Genomic DNA, 24,140 nt, shown 5'->3' with positions numbered 1-24,140 from the left:
ACACAAAAGGATGATCCACAGACAGAAAAGGACAGAATGGGAGGAGGGAGTTATTATGAGCCACAAGAGCAGCCAGGGGCAAAAGAAAAGTAGATCCCAGATTCGTTCATTTTGTTCTTAAATTTCTAACTTAATTCCCTTTCACCTGTATCGTGTCAGATTCAGTTGGTGATGTCTCAGTGGTTTTCCGATGTATATCATATATTGAAAATAGTCCTTAGTGCTAAGTAAGTTTATGCTGTCTTAATGTGTTCATGCTAAAGATATTGGTAATTTTTTATATTCACAGTCAAACCCTAATCAGTCTAATATTCAATATCTTTATCCCCTTAAATGAGCTTTTAATTGAGTGGTCTGTGAACTGAGGTTTCCAACCAAGTCTGGGCCCTTTTTCTGGATTCTGCAGACCCCTGTCCTCCCCTGAGTCCTTCTCCCCAGTCTCGCCTGGTCCTGGGGCCCTGCTGCTCCCCAGGTCATCTCTTCACAGTCTCCTCTTCAGAGAGGTCCCCCTAGACATCCTTTCCTCTTGTCTTGGAAGGTGATCGAGCGTGAGCTGGATTGTCCTCAGAATTAGTTGGAAGAGAGCGCTTCTGCTCGTGGTGAATAAGCTGCTGAGCTCTTTGCATTGCATGTTTTCCAATGCTGCTCCTTTCTTTCATGTTTTCCAGTGCTGCCGACTAGGTCTTCTTAATATGTTTTTTGATAGCTGTAGTGTGATATTCTGGGAAAGAGGAGTTAAATCCTTTGAGATTACTGGGATTAAAGTCATGAAAGGAAATGGCTCTTGCTCAGAATTAGGAGATGTGATTTTTAGGAGCAGGCAGGGTTGAGAAGGGCAGACCCTATTACTGTCCCAGGCAGGCCATGTTGTTCCCGTGGAGACTGTGCTAGTTCCTCTCTGAGGGCCTCTCCTGCTGACCCCCTAGCCTACTCCATCACGCGGAAGTCATGAGTCCGCTTGATAAGGGAGGGTCCAGGCTTTTGTTGTTGTCCTCACACTGGGTCTGGGGGGCACAGGCTTCAGTAGTTGTGGCTCATGGGCTTAGTTGCTCCACCGCATGCAGGATCTTTCCAGTCGAGGGATCGAACCCATGTCCCCTGCATTGGCAGGCGGCTTCTTATCCACTGTGTCACCAGGGAAGTCCACGTCTAGACTTTTTAAACTAAGCGCAGGGCAAAAGTATCTCTCCAATGAGAAGGGATTAGAGGGTACTTGCCTCCGTGAAGGTAGCTGGAAGAAAGAACAGGAGTGCTGTTGAGGGGTTAAGGAGCCAGGAATGGGAGGGAGACTGAGAAGCTCAGGAGCAGGAGGAAGGGAAATCTCTTCCATCCTCCCCTGAGGTGACCCTGTGCTTGGCAGATGCTAAGGAGACCGTGGGGTCTGTGACTAACAGGGAAGGCCAGTCCAGCTCACATACCCACTGCTGCCACCAAATATGTGGGGCTTCTTGTAGGGTGGGAGGGTGTTCTGAAAAAATGGACAGAAAATCCACCTGTTCATCTCCTGTTTACTGCTTCTGAATCCCTGTGAATCCTTTTGAATCTTTAGACAGCAGGAGACTGTGAGTGAAGTGAAGTCGCTCAGTCGTGTCCGACTCTTTGCGACTCCATGGACAGTAGCCCACCAGGCTTCTCCATGCATGGGATTTTCCAGGCAAGAGCACTGGAGAGGGTTGCCATTGCCTTCTCCAGGGGATCTTCCCAACCCAGGGATCTAACCCGGTCTCCTGCGTTGCAGACAGACGCTTTACCACCTGAGCGACCAGGGAAGCCCCAGGAGACTGTCTGTGCCCCTCAGTAATTCCTTCCCCTGTGTGGTTGTGGCATTGGAAAGGGTGTGTTGAGTTGAAGCCCTGAAGGCATGTTCTCCACACTGAGGAGTGATCACAGGACAGATCTTGCCTGAGAAATAAGCTTTTCGTGTGTCTTTTTTAATTCCTTGATTTGACTGTCAAAACTTTTACTTAATTGATTCCTGTCAAATAATCTGTTTCATTTTATTCTTTAATCTTTTATTTAATCTTTTGTATTTCTTTTAACTTTTACTAATATCTTAATTCCTAACAATTTGAAATGTCAATTTACTCTTGGTTCCTTTTAGTTTCTCTTGATTTATAAGGTTGAACAGCTGGCTCATTAATTTTCAAGCCCTTTGTTTCTGTTAAGTATATTTAAAGTTAAACATTTTTTTTAAGATAACAACCGTGGCCCTGTTCTGTGGTATTGATCATGTTCATTCTCCATGGTGACAGTAACTGTAACTGTTAATTGGCAATGATGATTTGATTGTATTGTAACCCTATTGTTTAAACTGTCATTGTCTTTAGAATAGTTTGTTTCTACTACTGATTATTGTTCATTTTTTCACTTTAACTTTACTGTGGTAAGCCTATGTGGCCTATTCGACATACTCTCTTTTGCATTTAGCTAAAATTTTCTCTGGGGCTAATTATACAGTCAAATTTGATGGATGCAGTGGGTCAACTGAAGTCTATCCTTTGGGATAAATGGAGATAAAAAGTCTCTACAGTTTGGATGTACACTCACGTTCACTTAAGTATGTGTGTATGTGTCTTCCAGGGAATCTGGCCTCCTGGGAAGAAGGCCAGACTCAGGGACTATGCCCTGTTCCCCAGCCCTCCAGGGCCCCACCTACTCTGAACAATAAGACTAGAGCCTTTCTCAGCCCAGACTGTCTTGCTACACATTCTGCCATCTGCTCCACCCTATAGCCTAGAGGTATGTACTTTGAGATCTTGCGTCCAAGCCTGGGGCTGTGAGTGGGCAGCCAGGTGGTCCCTTCTTGCCCTCCTCTATACTCGTAGGATGTAGAGCAGGTGATCAGTTGCCTGGTTCTGGGCACATCTAGGAAATGCTGCAGGGCCTCCAGGTGGCAAGGACCTCCTCTGTAGTTTCCATCCTTCTCCTGTTGTATCTATTCCAGGGCCGCTAAAGACTTGAGGAAAATTTTCACTGAGCCTGGCCAGCCGTGGGCTTCCTTCCCAGGCCTTTCAAGCAGGATCGAATGGTTGCTGGTCCCCTCTAAGAACGTTTTCCAGAGGCTCAGGCAGGCCAGGGTGTCCTCATCTAGTATCTTCTGTTGAAATGGCCACTTCTGGCCTCCTGAGAGAAACTTGGGAAATTGATGGACACTTGTTTCTGGAAAGGGCCCTGGAATGACTTGAAACCATCAGTATATTTGTATATATTTGTAGAACCCTCTGTAGTCCGTTCAGGAAACTCTGTGCCCTGTGTGAACAGAGAAAGGTGAGTCAGTGTTTTCTAACAGCAATGATAAATCATAATTGTTATAAGTACCGTCACAGTGATGAATGTCAGCAATGATAATGGCCCTATGATGGGAGCAATAGCTCTGCGTTCCCTCCTTCCACGTCTCCTGTCAACTAAGACTTTTGTCTCTACTGTATTGTTCTGTGTATTTTTTATATGTTTTAATCCTTCTTTATTGAATTAAATCATAACATTATTTTTGTCGTATCATTTCCTTTGTTATCTTTACCATTAATGTGGATTTTATAAGTTGCAGACTTGTCTTTCGCAGTTTTCAATTTCTCTCTGATCCTTTTAATAGTTTTTACTTGACTTTTACTTAATTCTTTTATCTTTTGCTCATTTTAAAGCCTGTCATCAGCATAAATGAGTGAGTTTTTAGCACTGTCTGTTCTCTTCTCTCTGATCTCCCATTATGGTCTCTTCTCTTAAATTACTAATAAATCTTTATTTTACTTCAGAAATTTTGGAGCCCTGTCAAGTCATTTTTCCTTCTGATGTCTTATAATCTCTTATTTTCAGTCCTGTACTTAAGCTTTGAAGTTCTATTAATTAAGGTTTTTAATAGTCTGTAGTCTTATCACTAAAATTGTTATATAATTTTTAAATGATGTTCTGTTCCAAGGCAAAGGAATCTGAATATTAATATTCAATCTCTTTTCCATGCCAGTCTCTCTTTCAGTTCAGTTCAGTTCAGTCGCTCAGTCATGTCCGACTCTTTGCAACCCCAAGAACTGCAGCACGCCAGGCCTCCCTGTCCATCTCCAACTCTCGGAGGCCACCCAAACCCATGTCCATCGAGTCGATGATGCCATCCAACCATCTCATCCTCTGTCGTCCCCTTCTCCTCCTGCCCTCAATCTTTCCCAGCATCAGGGTCTTTTCCAATGAGTCAGCTCTTCGCATCAGGTGGCCAAAGTATTGGAGTTTCAGCTTCAACATCAGTCCTTCCAGTGAACACCCAGGACTGATCTCCTTTAGGGTGGACTGGTTGTATCTCCTTGCAGTCCAAGGGACTCTCAAGAGTCTTCGCCAACATCACAGTTCAAAAGCATCAATCTTCGGCACTCAACTTTCTTTATAGTCCAACTCTCACATCCATAGATGACTGCTGAAAAAAACCATAGCCTTGGCTAGACGGAACTTTGTTGACAAAGAAATGTCTCTGCTTTTTAATATGCTGTCTAGGTTGGTCATAACTTTTCTTCCAAGGAGTAAGCATCTTTTAATTTCATGGCTGCAATCACCATCTGCAGTGATTTTGGAGCCCAGAAAAATAAAGTCAGCCACTGTTTCCCCATGTATTTCCCATGAAGTGATGGGACCAGATGCCATGATCTTCGTTTGAATGTTGAGCTTTAAGCCAACTTTTTCACTCTCCTCTTTCACTTTCATCAAGAGGCTTTTGAGTTCCTCTTCACTTTCTGCCATAAGGGTGGTGTCATCTGCATATCTGAGGTTATTGATATTTCTACTGGCAATCTTGATTGCAGCTTGTGCTTCTTCCAGCCCAGCGCTTCTCATGATGCACTCTGCATATAAATTAAATAAGCAGGATGACAATATACAGCTTTGACATACTCCTTTTCCTATTTGCAACCAGTCTGTTGTTTCATGTCTAGTTCTAACTGTTGCTTCCTGACCTGCATATAGGTTTCTCAAGAGGCAGGTTAGGTGGTCTGGTATTCCCATTTCTTTCAGAATTTTCCCACAGTTTATTGTGATCCATACAGTCAAAGGCTTTGGTATAGTCAATAAAGCAGAAATAGATGTTTTCCTGAAACTCTCTTGCTTTTTCGATGATCCATTGGATGTTGGCAGTTTGATCTCTGGTTCCTCTGCTTTGTCTAAAACCAGCTGGAACATCTGGAAGTTCATGGTTCATGTATTGCTGAAGCCTGGTTTGGAGAATTTTGAGCATTACTTTACTAGCGTGTGAGATGAGTGCAATTGTGCGGTAGTTTGAGCATTTTTTGGTATTTCCTTTCTTTGGGATTGGAATGAAAACTGACCTTTTCTAGTCTTGTGGCCACTGCTGAGTTTTCCAAAGTTGCTGGCATATTGAGTGTAGCACTTTCACAGCATCATCTTTCAGGATTTGAAACAGCTCAACTGGAATTCCATCACCTCCACTAGCTTTGTTCATAGTTATGGTTCCTAAGGCCCACTTGACTTCACATTCCAGGATGTCTGGCTCTAGGTGAGTGATCACACCATTGTGATTATTTGGGTCGTGAAGATCTTTTTGTACAGTTCTTCTGTGTATTCCTGCCACCTCTTCTTAATATCTTCTGCTTCTGTTAGGTCCATACCATTTCTGTTTTTTATTGAGCCCATCTTTACGTGAAATGTTCCCTTGGTATCTCAAATTTTCTTGAAGAGATATCTAGTCTTTCCTATTCCGTTGTTTTCCTCTGTTTCTTTGCATTAATCACTGAGGAAGGCTTTCTTATCTCTCCTTGCTATTCTTTGGAACTCTGCATTCAGATGCTTATATCTTTCCTTTTCTCCTTTGCTTTTCACTTCCTATCTTTTCACAGCTATTTGTAAGGCCTCCTCAGACAGCCATTTTGCTTTTTTGCATTTCTTTTTCTTGGGGATGGTCTTGATTACTGTCTCCTATACAATGTCATGAAACTCCATCCATAGTTCATCAGGCACTCTGTCTATCAGACCTAGTCCTTTAAATCTATTTCTCACTTCCATTGTATAGTCATAAGGGATTTGATTTAGGTTATACCTGAATGGTCTAGTGGTTTTCCCTACTTTCTTCAATTTCAGTCTGAATTTGGCAATAAGGAATTCATGATCTGAGCCACAGTCAGCTCCTGGTCTTGTTTTTGTTGACTGTATAGAGCTTCTCCATCTTTGGCTGGAAAGAATATAATCAATCTGATTTTGGTGTTGACCATCTGGTGATGTCCATGTGTAGAGTCTTCTCTTGTATTGTTGGAAGAGGGTGTTTGCTATGACCAGTGTGTTCTCATGGCAGAATTCTATTAGCCTTTGCCCTGCTTCATTCTGTACTCCATGGCCAAATATGCATGTTACTCCAGGTATTTCTTGACTTTCTGCTTTTGCATTCCAGTCCCCTATAATGAAAAGGACAGCTTTTCTGGGTGTTAGTTCTAAAAGGTCTTGTAGGTCTTCATAGAACTGTTCAACTACAGGTTCTTCGGTGTTACTGGTTGGGGCATAGACTTGGATTACCATGATATTGAATGGTTTGCCTTGGAAACAAATAGAGATCATTCTGTCGTTTTTGAGATTGCATCCAAGTACTGCATTTCGGACTCTTTTTGATCATGATGGCTACTCCATTTCTTCTAAGGGATTCCTGCCCGCAGCAGTAGATATAATGGTCATCTGAGTTATTTTCACCCATTCCAGTCCATCTTAGTTCGCGGATTCCTAGAATGTCAACGTTCACTCTTGCCATCTCCTGTTGGACCACTTCCAATTTGCCTTGATTCATGGACCCGACATTCCAGGTTCCTATGCAATATTGGTCTTTACAGCATCAGACCTTGCTTCTATCACCAGTGCCATTCACAACTGGGTGGTGTTTTTGCTTTGGCTCTATCCCTTCATTCTTTCTGAAGTTATTTCTCCACTGATGTCCAGTAGCATACTGGGCACCTACTGACCTGGGGAGTTCCTCTTTCAGTATCCTATCTTTTTGCCGTTTCACACTGTTCATGGGGTTCTCAAGGCAAGAATATTGAAATGGTTTGCCATTCCCTTCTCCAGTGGACCACATTCTGTCAGACCTCTCCACCATGACCTGCCCATCTTGGGTGGCCCCATACGGCATGGCTTAGTTTCGTTGAGTTAGACAAGGCTGTGGTCCGTGTGATCAGATTGGCTAGTTGTCCGTGACTGTAGTCTCAGTCTTTCTGTCCCCTGATCCCCTCTCTCAGTGCCTACCCTCTTACCTGGGTTTCTCTTACCTTGGATGCGGGGTTGCTCTTCACAGCTGCTCCAGCAAAGCGCAGCTGCTGCTCCCTACCTCGGACGCGGGTATGCTTTATGCTTTAGTCTTTTTAATTATTATTGCTTTGGTAATTTTTTAAAGTCTTTTTCATTGAGTTGGGTTCTCCGTAAGCCACATGAATACATGGTGATAGTTTGGAGAAAGATATCCGCTCCAGCAGGGCTCCCTTTATTTATAGTTCTCACCTACTGGTGACCTTTGATGCCTTCTGTTTGGAAGTGTGGGCAAAGCACAGTGATAGCTAGATATGTTCCTTCCCATTCATAGGGCTGTTCTGTTTTGTGTGCAGAGAGCTTCCCTGGATATCTTTTATCTCCTTAGAAGAAAAACTCTAAAGGTAAAAAAATTATTTTACATTTCAATTTAAATCTGCCTTGAGGTCAAAACCTAACCTAACCCCATGGACATTGCCCGAGTAGTCTTCCTAGGTCTTCCTTCTCTTTGTGACTCAGTAGGTAAACTATGTTGATGGAGTAGCTTCCGGATATTGTGAACTATCCTCAGTATTGACAGCCTTTCCCCAGTTATCAGATCCTTGCGTTAATCTGGGGCTTTTCTTACAGATCTAACAGACAGTACTGTCTTCCTTGTTGGGTGACTCACAGAGGAAAATGAGAGGAAACAGTACCCAGAATTCTATTTCTCACCCCCACCCCCAGACATTTAAATCACCCTCCAGATCTTTAGTCCCCTTAATTCGCCCCAGAAGATTCCAGTTCCTCTTCAGAGTGTGTGCCTACAACAGGCAGAGAGCGAGCCTGAGAACCACCCTGGCACTGCTTGTCTCTGGGATGCTGACAACAGTCTCCCTCCTGTGTACCACAGAGAAGATTCGGGTTTCCAGGTGTGGACCAGTGTCGGGGGAGGAGTGTCCTCATTCTTCTGAACAGCCGGTACCTCGGAGCTCAGGGCAGAGGCAGGTGTCTAAGGGCTGTAGAACATAGGACCCAGTCCACACGCAGTGAGGAGGAGCGCTGTGGTAGAGCTTAGGGCCCACCTGGAGCAGGGCGCCCAGCCACTTCCTGGCCTTGTGTGTAGGGCGGCAGGAGCTCAGAGGTGAAACCATAGACTGGCCTCAGTTTCAGAGAATGAAGGAATGTCCGTTTTCTCTCTCTACAGAGTCTGCCAGCTTTGGAAGATGCTAGCTGAACAGTCTGCTCCGTGGAGACATGTGCCTGACATCTTACAGAGTATGTATGGATTCTGCTTGGAAAAGCGATCGAAGGTCTCTGCTCTAAACTGGGCGCAGCAGTTCTGACACAGAACCCTCACTGGGCTCCTTGGAGTGGGGAGGGGATATATGTGATGGCTCAGTGCAGCTCTGATGTTTTCCAGAGGCCCTGAATCTCAGTCATTCCTCTTCCTGATTCTGGTTGAAGGCAGTTGGTTTTAGTCCTTTGGTCATCAGAGTGTTTGGTTGTTGCAGGGAGAGGCCCCAGTTGTCAGGCTTCTCTTGCAGAGATTCATGGGATTCAGGTTCTGGTCACTGAGTATGGAGCTCTTTGTAATCTCAAGCATAAAGACTTTTGAAATCATCCCAGCTCACCTATACACCCTGCGCCATTTTTATCCATCCCCTCCGTGCTGAATGTTTATCCCTCTGGGGTTCTGATTTTTCAGAGGCATTTTAAACCATGAAAGGACGTAACTCACATTAAACTGTGGTCAGGGAACAGACTTTGGAGCCAGATACACGTGAGCCTGAAAGATAGTTAACCAGTTATATGCTGTGTAGTTTTGGGTGGTGAATGACTGTATCCCCAATAGATGGCTTCTTTAGCTTTTCCATGGGCTGAGGTAAATATTAGAATTTTTACCAGGAAGGACAGACTCCGTTATTTTGGAAAGGAGTTTATAATCAGAAAATAATTGTTTATAGGACTGCAGCCACTTGTGGGCAAGGCACTGAGGGCAAGTTACCTTACAGTGGACATTTCTCTGTATTTATAATTCATATATAATGGTCAGAGGTGAACTTGCTTAATTGTATCATTCTTAGGTAGATTTAGACCATTGGGAGGACAGAGCGTAAACAAATATCTAGTGACTAGTGAGATGAGTGGCCTCAGGGAGTGGTAGAGTTCTGTGTAGATCAGGGCAGAGGGGAAGGGAAAGGTTTAGCTCTGGTTGGATTTAGTGAAAGTCTCTGTTAGTTGAGGTTTAAACTATCCATGTCATCTGTTAAGTTGATAAACTAAAATCGCCAGGTTACTGTGAGGACTAAGCGAATATGTAGATATCCAAGCACAGAGTCATATTTGATGCAAATGTATCTTTTTTTTTTTTTTTTCTTTTGTGGACCTCAGGTACAAATGGGTGAGTTAATCTTACTTTTATTTATGATCCATTATCATCATTTTTCCATAAAATATATTTAGTTATTATTGGTATTTTAGAGGCGAACTCCCTGGTGGATCAGTGGTAAAGAATCCGCCTGCCAATGCAGGAGACATGGGTTCAATACCTAGGATGGGAAGATCCCCTGGAGAAGGAAATGGCAACCCACTCTAGCATTCTTGCCTGGGAAATCCCACAGACTGAAGCCTAGAGGGCTGCAGTTCATGGCGTTGCAAGAGTTGGACATGACTTAGCAACTAAACAACAACAAAGGGGAGAATTTACACTTTGTAAACGCTTTCTCTGCATGTCTCGCACACACATTTGTGTGCATGGATATATGTATGCATGTATACATATGTGTTTGTACATAATGAAATGCAGGCCTATGGCAGCGAATGAAGATTAACGCAGGGATTTCAAGAATTTCAGCTACCCCTTTACTGAGATAATCAGGTGGCCTTAACTAGATTTCCTCCTAACCTCCAACCAGCCTTGACCTACAGGCTTGAAACAGTCCCTGATGGTGACCCTGTGACTCTTGGACTCCTGCTTTCTGGTGCAGGGGATGTTAAGGACAAGGCTGGCAGGATAGGTGCCATGATTCCTCCAAATGGAATAAATTCTTAAATTAATTCCATCATCATGCAGATTTTCAGTTAACTGACTTCTAAGTTCATGCAGAACAGATCTAGAAGAGTTAAGGGAGAGCTGGAAGGGAGTGAGTGTTCAGAGGGCCACCGTGAATGCTGAAGAACCGTTGCGGGTGCATAAGTCAAGAACAGTATTTCCACAGTGTTCCCTACAAATGAAAACCAAACTCTACATGTGGCATGAGTCAGGGGTCCCTGTGGTTTGGAGTCAGGGGGAGAATTGAATAACTCTGGGTATCACAGAGTTATTGAAGTTACTTATTGATATGAAGCTCAATACTTTGAGCTTTGATGTTCTTGTCCATAAATGTCCATAAGTTACCTGTATTTCTTCCGTTGGTGTTAATGACTATAGTTACAGTCTTCTTACTTTTGACCCTGGGAGAGGAGTAGCATCCTCTGTGTGTTTCTCATAGAGTGTGCACTGCACGTTTGTTGGTTAGACTGGGAATCCACAACCAGGTGAAGATTTGGGGTTTCATGAGATGTTGGACTGGAACGTGTGCACAGGACTGGAGTCTTTCAACTTTTCTCTCCATCCTCAGCTTTGCCTGCTTAATGTGTGGACTGTCTGTGAGTGAAAACCCAGAGAAAGACTGTTGGCAACTGAGTTATTGACAATGCAGCCATTGGTGAGTAGGGAATGCCTTTTTCTGCTGAAACTGCATACCCTGCTCCTGAGAGGAGATGGGCAGGTTTCTCTTATTGGATGGATGTTCTAAGTGCAATCAAAAAGTATTCATGGGTCTGAGCACCAGTGAAATGTAATAACTAGTATCCTTGTTAACATCACACTGATTTATTTCAGCCTCCATGCAGCTTGTGTATTTATAGAAGGGTTGAGAGAAGTATTCTTTCTCTAATCTGTCCCTGGTCTCATCAGGGAATAATTCACTTGTTAATCATGTTATTGGCTATAATGGCCTAAGGTTGTGGTGACCAGAGATGAGAGGAGCAAAAGATTACCATCCAGTGGAGAGGCTGAGGTCTCATCACCTGAGTTCAGTGAGTCCGGTCTTCACTGGTCCTGGGTGGGGGCTCTGAAAGGAGGACGAGAGAAGTTGAGGACAAAGAAGGCATGAGGAATCATTCATTTATTTTTTTTCTAATTTTAAAGTTTTGATAGAATATATCTGCTCTTTTAGGAACTTCTTAAAAAGAAAGTTAACCCTTTTTTCATACTTGGTAACTGAAATTAATATATAGGGGGTATTATTTCCTTTATTGTGGCTGCATGTTCAGGAGGAGGATAGTAGAGTAAAAATTTAAGACCCTGTGGATAGTTTTGAAGAGCTAGATAGCCCAAACGCAGTCAAGAGGCTTCTGTTATCCTTTAGCAGAGAGGCAAGCTGAAGACAGGAGAGTGATGAGTGTTGTTTGAGGTCCCAGAGAAAATTGAGAACAGGCGTGGTCAGGCTAGGACTGTCCTTCAGGAGAGCTCTGTCAGAGGCCCTGGCTTACGCTGCTGAACCATCTGACCTCATACCTTATTGTGAACATCCAACTCTTACTGAGTTGGGTGAGACCACGTTTACTGATACCAAGTTCTATATGAAATTTGTTCATTTCTGAAGAATGATGGAGATGGTTTCAAGATTCTTGGACCCTTTCCTGAGTAATAGACTGAGGTGTGTATTTAACGCATGTTTACTTAGATAGGAAGAACTTCACCCATTGATCTTTCATTGGATCTTTCAATACTCAGCACATTAGTAAACTATTTAATAGGTGAGGAGTCTGAAGTTCTTTTAGGGGAATGATATAACCATAGTTATGGTTTAAAGGTGGCAAATCATGGTTAATGTCTGCCTTGTGATATGTCTGTAAGTTATTTGAAATTAATCAAGAAGAGAGTTTTATGAATTTTCAAGTGAAAGTTTTAATTACATGTCTGACCTCATAATTACCAGTTTGGGGGAGATTTTTCAGGTTTTATCATACCACACTTCATGTGATACTTCTTTATGACAAAGTTGTACTAATTCAGACTGTGTATATCTCTGTGACATATCTGAAAAGCAAATACCAGCTCAGCATGAACTAATGGGAACTCCAAACTTGGTTTGATCCTTCTGTACACCCAGCGTCTCCAGCCCCTTACTCAGCGCTGCCATATCGACCCTCCTGCCCTGGACATTAATAGAGATTGTTCTGTCAGAACCATAATATCCATGTTGTAGGAATCAGTGACGTTTGAAGATGTAGCTGTAGACTTCACCCAGGAAGAGTGGGCCCTGCTGGACACATCCCAGAGAAAGCTGTTCAGAGATGTGATGCTGGAAAATATCAGTCATCTGGTCTTCGTGGGTGAGTCTGTCAACATTTATGTGTGTATGCAGCTGAGCAGATAAGTAGGTAGGTTGGTAGGTAGGTAGGTAGGTATTTATTGATTCAGTCAATAAGTATCTAGAACAGCTTCTCCATACGCACCCCGTCTCTGTCCTGATTTTTTTGTAGGCCTTATAACTACATTCAAGTTGTTTCTTTATGTGATACTTAACATCTAGTTTGTCACCCCACTAAATGTAATCTTGACCACAGTTTAATCTCTTTCTTCCTATTCAGTCTCTAATATTCAGAACAGACCTGGGAACTTAATATTTTTGATGTATCAATAAATTGAGTAAATATTTTCTAATTATTCTGCCTTAGTCACTGTGCTGAGGATTGACAGCAGACTAGAGAAAATAGTAAGACCTTGATTATACTTGTGGAACTTGTTGGCATCTGTTTGAAAATAATATTCAACCCATTATGGGGACATTTAATTTTTCCATTTTTGAAAAGACTATGGATTCTGTGTGTCCTGTCTTCAAACATGGACATCAGCATCTAGAGGTCTTCACTATTTTGGACACACAATCTGTATTTCAGGGTTTTCTCTGTTCAGGGTGTTGTTGCCTGAGTTGAACTTCAGTGGTCAGCCTCCTTATTTCTCAGTAGCTTGTCCTGGACTTGATGATAATGTAGCACAAAACTCAAAATCCACCTTTTTTCCATGAACAGGGTATCAGCATTGCAAATTGGATGTGATTTTCCAGTTGGAGCAAGGTGAAGAGCTGTGGATTGAAGGAAGAGGATTTTTCCAAAGCCACAGTCCAGGTATGCATCAGGGGCCTATGCCTAGTCAGTGAGTACATACTTAGAAAACATCAACTGAAGATTTTGTTAACTGAGTGATATTTTCTAAGATATAGGTGCAAAATTCTTTAAATGTTGTTATTCCTTACACATTTCAGGCTCACTCATGTGTCCTACTATTATCTTTTTTTGGCTTTAGGGAAAAGGACATTCATATACTTATTAAACTTTCACATAATAACTGTTGTTCTCATCCTCCCCTCTGAAGGTTTTCCCTCTTTACCAACTCAGCATCTCATCTCCATTTTAATTTTTGCATATTTCAGTCCTGAAAATCTTTACTAATTGTCAATGCCCTATAATGTGTTTCTGTTTCTTGGAGTGTTCCCCATCGACATGCCAGGTTTTGAAACACAGAAGTCGGAGTTTTTCAACATTTTCATTTCACTAATGCCATTCTAATTTTTTTTCCGAATAATTTTAGGCGGGGAAAGTGCCTTTAAAGAAGAATTGTTAGCCACACAGCATATCAGCAAGAAGGACACATCTACAATCATCCCAATGGTCAGTTTCCTGAGTGTTAACCCTGGTCATCAACATTAAAAACCTGGCAGTGGGTATTAATAATTTGGATTAAGGTATTTCTGACCAAAAGGTTTTAAATGGTTTGAATTTAGTGAAGAAATTAACCTGACCTCAAAACCATAACCTCAGATCTTTAAAAAAAAACAAAAGAGGGGGTGGGCAAATGCATAAATATTGTTCATATGTATAGTTTTTGAAACATATTGCAGTCTTCAAAATTAACCTATAAGCTCAAACGAAAGTTGGGATACTATTCAGAGAAAGTCTTTACAACACATAAAAAGCAAATCACTGTGTGTATGCGGGTAATATTGGAAAGATTGTAAATGGAAGCTCTCACTGAATGATTTGTTTTGGATTCGTATGTAGAGCAAGAAGTGTGTGAATGTATGTAGACAAACCGCTAACCACCTTTCATCTCCTTTCTAAAAGCAGACGTTTCACACTCCAGAGGATCCCTGTGAATGTAATGATTTGGAAGAAGATTTCAGTCCTAGCTCCACACTGGGTCAACATTTGTTAACTCGCACAGAAAAGACACCCAATATCAGCAAACAGTATCAAAAATCCCATAGTGACCAGTCATACCTTAATCCGCATAAGCAGATGCACTCCAGAGGTAAATCTTGTGAGTGCCATCTGTGTGGTAAAGCCTTCAGCAATTGCTCTAGCCTTAGAAGACATGAGATGACCCATACTGGAGAGAAACCTTATGAATGCCATATCTGTGGGAATGCCTTTATTCAAAGCTCTGACCTTAGGAAACACAATCTGACTCACACTGGAGAGAAGCCGTATGAATGTCATCTCTGTGGAAAAGCCTTTAGTCAGTCCTCCAACCTCAGACAGCATGAAAGGACGCACACTGGAGAGCAACCGTATGAATGTCAGCTCTGTGGAAAAACCTTCAGTAAATGTTCTGCTCTTAGACGTCACGAGAGAACTCACACTGGAGAGAAACCGTATGAATGTCATCTCTGTGGAAAAGCCTTCAGTCAGTGTTCCGCCCTTAGGCGACATGAGGGAACCCACAATGGAGAGAAAATTATGAATGTTTTCAGTAAGTATTCTGACCTTAGATGACATGGTATTATAAATGTAATAAACATGGACAAGACTTCAACCATAGCTTTAATATTTGAACACATCAGAGAGTCACATCAAAGAAAGCTGTAAGCACTGTAAAACACTAATCAGTGGGGAGGACCCTTCAGTTACTCCATTTGACATACGCACATTTATATGAAAGAGAATCCACATGTGTGACATTCACATAGCAAAACCTGCAGTCTGTTGTGTGGCCATAGATGTCATGAGAGAATCTGCACTGTAAGGAATGTGGACGTCTTTAACAACAGCTCTAAACTAAACATACTGGAGGATTTGCATAGGGGAGAATCCAAGTCTGCAATCAATGTGAAAATGCTTTCATTTATAATTCATGGTAAACAACATGAACAGACTCCCATCTGGGAAAGCCTCTAGGTCTAATCACTGTGAACAAACATTAAGCCAAGCACAGCCGATGCGCACGAGAAAACTCAGTGAAGGGATAATCACTATGACAGGAAGTAAGAGGGTGAAGGCTCTTGAGAAATACCAAATAATTCATCCTAAAGAAGTGATTCACTGAAAAATCATGACAAATCCTTTATTCATAAGAACCACACCTGAGGTACCTATGTGGATTCAGACTGTACAAAACACTCTGTCATGAAAGAAGGAAAGCCTTCAGTGACCTCATTTCATAATCAATATTAAGGTTCTCATGTTGAAGAAACAGTGATCCTAAAATCAAGTGGAGGAAACTTCATCTAGAATTCAGAAAACGAAGGGGGGGCCGGTGAAAAACCCTTTAAAAAGCTTTTAACGTACAATTTAGCAAATAATTCAGAATTTTGAGTGAACTATTTATGAAGAAAAGTCTGACATATGAATACAAGATAGTAAAGTGATCTGGGAACACTGAATGCCAAATTTTGTAAGAAACTACACTTTTTTCAATAGATTATTATTTGTAAATATTTAAATAATAAAGTCTGTTGCTGAAAAATCTAGTATGTTGATGAAGTTCTGGTTTTCTTCACGCAGCTGTAAACACACAGATCTGGCTCTGTACTTGGTGACATGTGGGTAAGATTCAGCCTAACTCTGAGTCTTCCCTGTTTCTCTAACAGCTCCTTCCACACAGCTCAGCTCCACTCATTCCAGCTTCCCACCACCATCAGCTGTCTCCATCCACACCCTGGTGACAATATTCACCCCGCTGGCTGCTTTCTCAGGCACGTGACCCTGGCCGACCTTGGGCACAGTGTCATAGACACCGAGTGTAAACCGCTGGGCAGTCAGTCCCCAGCCTGTCTCTGCCCTGGGGCAGCTACATGGGGCCAGAGACAGGCAGCTCTGCTGTTCCAGGCCAAGAACACGCCTTAGTAGGATTTTTCTGTGAAGCCTCTGAGTTGGACTAATTGGGGGGAGTTCACTGTACGACCCCATCCCACATTTTATTCAGGTGAATCCTAGTTACGCACCTACTTGCCTTCCAGTCACTGCTGTGCCACCCCATCCCCCCCACACACAGCAGCCCTGGAAAGAAGACCCAAGCCATATATTGTAATATCCCCTACCTCTCAGACACCACAGAAGCCCTTATCGTTAACTTATTGTTCTTTTCCCCAAGCAAAATGAGGTCAAAGGAGGTCTCCCCTGCTGTGCTTCCAGGGCTTGGAAATGTACTGCCTTTCAACAGACTTCCACGCTGAAGTGGAAGTGCTCTCAAGAGAATACTAAGCAGATGGGTGCTCTTCCCAAACTAACACAATCACCATATCATAGCCTGAAGCCAATTAAATAAGCGAATCCCAGGGTGAAACTGACAATTTTGAAAAGTGATTGTACTGTTCAGCTAGGGTGGTAACAGGTCATGTGTGAGGATGATGAGCAAAATTCAACATCTTGGTGTTCTGGCTGGAGAGGGATCGGCTGTAATCAGGGAAGTCCCTATTAATATTTTATATAATAAACACAGATGGAAGCCCATAGTACTTTTAGCTCCAGAACATCTATTTGACTCCATTTTATAATCTCTGTGTTGGGAATTCCCTTGTGGTTCAGGGATTGGGACTCTGCTCTCATTGCAGAGGGCCTAGGTTCAATCCCTGGTTGGAGAACTAAAATCCCATATCCCAAGGGCACAGCCAAAAAAAAAAACAAAACAAAAACCTCTTAATTGAAACTCGTGATTTGATGAAGCATCATTTGCCTGGTTTCCTTTACTTCTTTGAGCAACATTGAGACAGTTATTTAAAGCCTTTTTCTAGTAACTCCAAAGTCTGTCCTTCCTCAGGGACAGTATTAATTTCCTTTTTCTCCTAAGGATGGGTTGTATTTTCTTGTCATTTTGCATGAAATACTGGATATTTTGAATATTATAATGTGTCTAGAAATGAGACTCCTGCCTTCCTGAGATTTGTTGACATTTTACGTGGTTTGTGCTTATTTGTTTAGTGATTTTCTGAACTTTGTGTAAAAGGTTTTGTTATATATGATATGCCGTTGAGGTCTGTATTAGTTTAGTGGCCACCTTGTGATTTTAGAGAGATCTCCTTAAATACTAGAGCCAAAACCAAAAAGCCCCCCCACACACAGAATACTCTGCCAGTATTAACAGATCTCTGTGTTGGTGCGTTTCTTAAAGCTTAGCCAGGAAGTTTACAACTCTGTCTCATCCTTCACTCACTGCTTGCTCTTACTATCTTGCATCACCATGCAAGATTTGAGGATCCACCTTCTTATTTGAGAAGCACTGTCCTTGTATATATAACTATAGTGTGGGATGATGGACTACACAAAGGATAGAAAACCTGCACCATCTGAAAACAGAGGTAGGCAGCAGAGAGTGTGGTTTTCATTTCCTGTGTGGAAAACAGCAGTGAGAGGCCTCCCCATAACAAGAACTAAAACCTAGAAATAGGTAAGAAAGCAGGTCGTCAAATCCTTTGAGAAGTTCTTCTATAAGACATGTAAGATCTAGAAACTCCTCTAAGTTTAAATACATGAGATACTGAATGATATGAACTGTCTTCTAAAACTGGCTCTAGTGTTGCCACATCAGAGAAAAAGCCATCCACGTGCACTGGCCTCCCCTTCCCCACCGCTCAGTGACCCTCCTCATCACAACGCCCAGTCTAGTCACAGCCTTGTGAGCAGTCAGCCATAACTAGGGCAAGAGAGCAACCACCCGCTCTCCAGCCTTTTCCATATGGGAGGACAACCTCCGGGTGATAACTGTGCTGGACTCAGAAGACTAATATCACCACCACATCTAATATTCAAAGGTACCCCTTACTCAGTTTATTAGTTCCTGAAGACAAATCTGTCCTTTAGGGAAAATAGCCCAGAGAAAGGTGACCAACTGGTGATTCATGATCACATGCGTATGGAACCTTCTGAAAAGCATCTCTGTGTTGACTGAGAACTATAGTTATATTCAGGTTAAACTGCATTGAATAAAGACAACATTTCTTAGGGATTTTCACATTTTAAAAACTTTTAATTACAGTGTTACAAGTCAAATATGATTGAGATGAAAGCAAAGTTAATTTCTTCTTGCAGCCCCCAGGCAGTGAGAGCCCTCAGAGCCTAGAACAACAGGATTTGATGACAGGTCGACTACAGCCATGTCTGGAATTCAAAAGAAAAACCAATAAGATTTTGGATAACCTATACTAGAACTTCTAGTATTAAAGTAGAAGGTGAATTTAAAGATAGTAATTACAATATTGATGATACAATAATTAATAACATTAATGATGGAATATTTTAATGGTAAACAAATTTCAATTTCAGTAATTAATAACATTAATGGAATATTTTAATGGTAAACATAAATTTCAATTTCATTAACATGTAACGTGCTTATACTGAATTATGCAGTAATTAATGATAATATCAAATAATGAAGTACTGCTAACATAGTGTATATTACTAATATATCAGAAAGATGAAATATATTGAAAGATATGTTAATAAAATTTTAATAGAATGCTTTCTAACATTCTCAGTAATAGTTATATAAAAGTTGTGTGAGATACTATTTATTCAACAAATAAAGCAATATTTCTCAACATCAATTTTAGGTTTACAACAAAATTGAGGAGGTGCAGAGACTGCTCCTTCCCCCAAACCATGCAGTCTCCCACATTATTGACACCACTACTAGACGGTACATGTTTTAATAAAGATGAGCCTGCACTGACATCATAATCATCCATGGTCCACAGTTTGCATTACAGTCTGCTCTTGGTGTTGTACATTCTGTGAATTTGGACAAATGTATGACGACATGTATCCAACATGATAATGCCATACAGAGTATTTTCACTGCTCTAAAAGTCCTCTTTGCTGATTAACTTTTTAAAAAGTGTACATTTACAAAAGTATGAGTTATCTGAAGTTATATTTAAATGGCTTTAATTTTCCATGTAATAAAATTATTGCCACCATTTATTTATGAAGAATTCCTAGTATTGGTTAGTGTTCTCATCTGAAATGCCAAGTAATTCACACTCTGGCATACTTCACATATATCATTTCCTGGTAAAGAACACTTTATCTGAATGTTTTATTACTATCAACTAGACTATCTTAATCTACAACTTTATCTATGTGTGCTAAAAATTATTTGTTAGGTTAATACCATTGACTTTAAATTTCATAATAATTGGTTATATTTTGATGTAAAATTTTCATTTTATGTAATTTTTTGATTTCAGTTCTTATGGAGAAATGTCCTCTGTACATCGACAGTTATGTGGGTACGTGAATGAGCCTAGTATGAAATGTTGCTAGATGACAGACCCTAAGATTGAGTTAAAAATAGACATTATTTTATTCTTTATATGCCTGCAACATAAAAATCCACATATTATCACATGAATTAGCAGTGTACATTATGCATAAATCAAAACACATTTATTTTTCCACTATGCTGGTTCTCTAAAAAAAAACCTATAATAGATTTCCAAAATCAGCTTTTGGGAATTCCCTGATGGTCCAGTGATTAGGACTTGGTGCTTTCACTACCCTGGCCTAGGTTCACTCCCCAATTGGGGAACTTAAGATCCCTCAAACCACGGGGCACAAAAAAGTAAACTTTTAATGTATATTCTAAATATGATAATCCAGATTTAATAGTGACAATAACAAAATGGCACATATTCCTATACTATGTTACAGAGCATACAATACCATTTAGTAATTATTCATAACTTTCCTTGTTATTCTCCTCAATCCAATTAAAAAACTAGAGAAGTTTGGGAAAAAGAAAGTTCACCTTTCTGTTGGAGAAAATGACCACTGATCCCCAGAAAGCAGGAGTGAAAGAAAGTATTATTGTACAATAGTCCGTGAGATAAACTGTAAACACTCGAGGCCATTTTCCTCTGGGAGATTCGGCCCACTAGGCCCAGGTGAGTGCCACAGTGCCCAGAGCGTGCTGTGAGCGTGCCCGCCAGCACACCCACACAGGCTTGGTGGATCCCATGTGCACTGTCATTTCACTGTTACATCACATACAGTTTACACATTAATTCTGAGTAAAAGCCAAAGGGATTTTGATTTCATTTCAACTAGTTTTTCACTGTCATGAATGCTCCACACAAAATGATTTTTGTGATAGAAATTTCTATTTTGCATCAATTCGCTTACTATTTGGAATGTTCTCAAATGAGACTAGGGAAGCTGCCGTGGCACATAAATGTAGGTCACTGATCAGCCTTTGAATATCTCACTCACTCCAAGCTGGCATCTGGAGTAAAGCAGGCTCAGCACTTACCAGCCCTGAATCCGACAGGGCGGGCATTAAAGCAGCTTCAGAGACTGAGCTGAGTGCCGTGGGTATGGGAATGGGCAGGGTAGAGTTGGGGTGCAGAGAGAAAATTGACATCTGTTCCTAGCGCAAGGGAAGGTGAGAGACCAACATCAGGAGGAAACTGTGGCGGGATCAGCCCTAAGGGGAGTGAACCAGGGCTCACGGGCTGCCTGGACCCTGGCTCATCCCTTTGCTGAAGGTCGCTGTTACCAGCAGCCCAGTTCCCATCCTCCTCCAGTAGGCTCTCTGGCTGCCATGTGTTCCCTCAGGTTTTCACTCCACTTCTGTTTTCTCTTGGACCTAGAGTGCAGAGCAGACTCCCTGAAAGCTCTAGCTCACCTGCTGCCCTAGTCTTCCCTGAGGGCATTTCCACATTAATTGCAGACACACAATTTGTCCCTGCGTAGGTTCTCTGGTGTGTATAAACATTAAAATTGAGGATGAAGACAGTCCTTCATTACATTTATACGGTGAGTTCTTTCACATCAACTAAGGTTAAAGAACTATTTGAAGGCTTTTCCTTAACGTGATTATTTTCTTTAAGGACTGGACATACGCCTGGAATTTTGGCCACATTTATTTCATATGTAGGATTCCTCTTTAGTGTGAACTCTCTCGTGCTATCTAAGGCAGAGTTTTAACCAAAGGATTCCTAGTTTTGCCCCAGTGTGATTCGCTTTTGTTGACCAAAGATGAAGGAAAGGATGACAGAAAGCTTTACCATGTTTATTACAGACAAGGATTTCTTTTGTATGAATGTAAGTTAGCCTTTTGACTGAAACGCTTCCCATATTCATGACATTTGTAGGGTTTCTCTGTAGTGTGTGTCTTCTTCGGTGTATACAAAGCTGAGTGCACTGATGGAATTCTTTGCCACACGCATTGCATTTATAGGGTTTCTCTCCTGGGTGAGTTGTTCCGGGTGAATATAAGTGCGTGCTTTGGCTGAAGTGCTTCCCACATACCTTACATTTACATGGTTTCTCTCCCACATGAATTCTTCATGCAAGTAAACATTAGCCCTATGGCTGAAGCTGTTGGAGAAGACTCTTGAGAGTCCCTTGGACTGCAAATAGATCAAACCAGTCAGTCCTAAAGGAAATCAGTCCTGAATATTCATTGCAAGGACTGTGCTAAAGCTGAAACTCCAATACTCTGGCCTCCTGATGCAAAGAACTGACTCATTGGAAAAGACCCTGATGCTTGGAAAGATTGAAGGCAGGAGAAGGGGATGACAGAGGATGAGATGGCTGGATGGCATCACCAACTCAATGGACCTGAGTTTGAGCAAGCTCCAGGAGTTGGTGATGGACAGGGAAGCCTGGTGTGCTGCAGTCCACAGGGTCGCAAAGATTCAGACACAACTGAGCAACTGAACTGAATCGATGGCTGAAGCATTTACCACATTCGTTAGGTTTATAGGGTTTTTCTCCAGTGTGTGTCCTTTCACATACAGAAAGCTGAGTGCTCTGGTGGAATTCTTTCCCATGTTTATTACATTTACAGGTTTTCCCCCCTCATATGATTTAGCACATGTCTTGCCACTGGAGATCTGTGAGTGAAAATGTCCCCCAAATCATTATATCCATGTATATCCTCTCTAGTGTGAAATCTCTGCTGTTCCAAGGAGACAAGAGGCTATTAAAGATTTCTCACAGACATTAATTTTTCTCTACACGACTTCTAGATTGACCATGCCACGAACAGGCTCCTGTTAAATGCTATTTACATACTCACTACACGCTATTTTCTACAACACAGATTTCCTGTTTCATAACATCTCAACTGCAAATCTGTTAAATATTTCATTAGTTTCAAAGCCATGTTTATGCAATTATTTTATAAGTACTCAGGTTATGGTTTCAAGTATGAGTTAATTTTTTTCCCTAAATTAAAACTATCTAAAACTTTCTGCTGCTGCAGCATTTTCGTTCACCTCAAATAACCATGGTGCCCTGCATTCTAAAGCCTTTCAGTTCCCATGCCTTTAATGAAGAGGGATGGGTTCACCCCCTTGAGACTTACCATTCACAATTAGATAGGTTTTCCTTGTAGGTATCTTGCAGGAATATTTCTTCTTGTCTCACAGGGTCACTTTTCCTGTCTAAAATAATGTTTAAAAAAAATGCTAGTGTGGCACTGGAAGAAAACTGTTGAAAGCATGCAAGGCCTGCGTGAGTATGTTTCAAATACTGACCCTGACACAGAGCAAGAATGTGGAAAGGAGGTAAAGTGAGTTAAAACCCATTTTAGAAACTGAAAATTAAAAAGTATTTTCAGGATTGAAATAAGAGACAAAATAAAATCAAAATTGGTTGTTGATAAGGTAAAGAGAAGGGAATTTGTCAAAGGGAAGAAAGCAGGACAAAGAACGTTATACAAAACTTTAAGAGGACGTGAACCGTTCCTTTCTGAGGCCCAAAGAAAATGCAAAAGAGAGTACAGGTCCCAGTGGCCTCCACCACTTTCCTGAAAACAGAATTCACTCAGGAAACTCTGCCGCTGACATTTCCAGGCATCTGCTCCCCTAGTATCAGGATCTTCTTGATACTGACCACACGGGAGCCTGGAACTCACCTGAACTCGGGCACTGGGGAAATCCTTTCTCTTCCTTCCACAACTCTGCTCCCTGCTCCAGCTGGGAAATCACATCTGATTTGCACAGTTCATACCCTGTTTAGAGGGGGGAAAGGTATTTTTATCTTAGATTTAATTCAGGGTTAAAGAACTATGTGCATTCTTTCATTTCAGGGCAGGCTGCCAAGGAAGGACACGGTGAATACCCGAGAACAGCCCAGAAGAGCACCACGGACACCACCACAGCTTCTTTCAGGAAGCTGTTCCTTCTGAGCAGGAACAACATCCCGGCACTGGGCCAACACAGGGGGCTCTTCTTGCTGATGTGTGGGCCCGAGGTCAAAGCTAAAGTGAAGAAGCCTCGGTGTTTTCAATGGAGAAATTAAATCTTCCCACAGTAAGATAGGTTCCTGGGGTCTCAAAGAGTCGAACACGACTAAGTGACTGAACAACAGTAAGATAAACTTTACTTTTAAAAAAGAATCCAAAACACAGAAGCTCCACAGGAACAATCTCATTTCTCTTTGGAAATAGATAGCTGGTATAATTTTCATTAATGCATTTTTAATTATCAAGTAAGTAAACAGAGTTATTTAGTAAATATTTAACACTTGCATTTATTTAGATATATTTATTGAATTCCTGGTTGTTAAAGAAGCAAGAAAGGGAAGAGTGGTCAGGAAAACTATATTCTTTGGGGTTGACAAAAAACAGGTATAATTAAATAAATAAATAAACAAATTAACCTCAA

General features: G+C 41.5%; 2 protein-coding genes across 16 annotated transcripts in view; one reads left to right on the top strand and one right to left on the bottom strand.

Moving 5' to 3' along the window:
• The window catches only part of LOC101106394 (zinc finger protein 705A-like), a 24,903-nt gene extending 763 nt beyond the window's left edge, over positions 1-24,140 (top strand). For 3 of the 14 annotated variants that reach the window (XM_012105667.4, XM_012105665.5, XM_042241475.2), the window contains exons 2-7: positions 2,581-2,739; positions 8,405-8,475; positions 12,456-12,582; positions 13,282-13,377; positions 13,841-13,920; positions 14,374-15,998. In XM_012105667.4, coding sequence (XP_011961057.1) covers positions 8,455-8,475; positions 12,456-12,582; positions 13,282-13,377; positions 13,841-13,920; positions 14,374-15,024 — 975 coding nt within the window. In that variant the 5' untranslated portion in view covers positions 2,581-2,739; positions 8,405-8,454 and the 3' untranslated portion in view covers positions 15,025-15,998. Of the gene's footprint in view, positions 1-2,580; positions 2,740-8,404; positions 8,476-10,820; positions 10,908-12,455; positions 12,583-13,281; positions 13,378-13,840; positions 13,921-14,373; positions 15,999-23,563 lie in introns of those variants that run through there. The other 11 variants (XM_012105673.4, XM_012105672.5, XM_042241477.2 and 8 more) reach the window with 7 other exon arrangements.
• LOC105605118 (zinc finger protein 705A-like) overlaps positions 18,468-24,140 on the bottom strand; it is a 101,299-nt gene continuing 95,626 nt past the window's right edge. For both annotated transcript variants that reach the window (XM_042241480.2, XM_060407196.1), the window contains 3 exons: positions 23,390-23,485; positions 22,838-22,916; positions 18,468-18,624 (listed from right to left, as the gene is read on the bottom strand). In XM_042241480.2, coding sequence (XP_042097414.1) covers position 18,624; positions 22,838-22,916; positions 23,390-23,485 — 176 coding nt within the window. In that variant the 3' untranslated portion in view covers positions 18,468-18,623. The remainder of the gene's footprint in view (positions 18,625-22,837; positions 22,917-23,389; positions 23,486-24,140) is intronic.

Source organism: Ovis aries, chromosome 26, assembly GCF_016772045.2.
Source record: "Ovis aries strain OAR_USU_Benz2616 breed Rambouillet chromosome 26, ARS-UI_Ramb_v3.0, whole genome shotgun sequence".
Classification (NCBI taxonomy): domain Eukaryota; kingdom Metazoa; phylum Chordata; class Mammalia; order Artiodactyla; family Bovidae; genus Ovis; species Ovis aries.
Note: the sequence above shows the minus strand (reverse complement) of the source record. Positions and strands in the feature narration are given on the sequence as shown.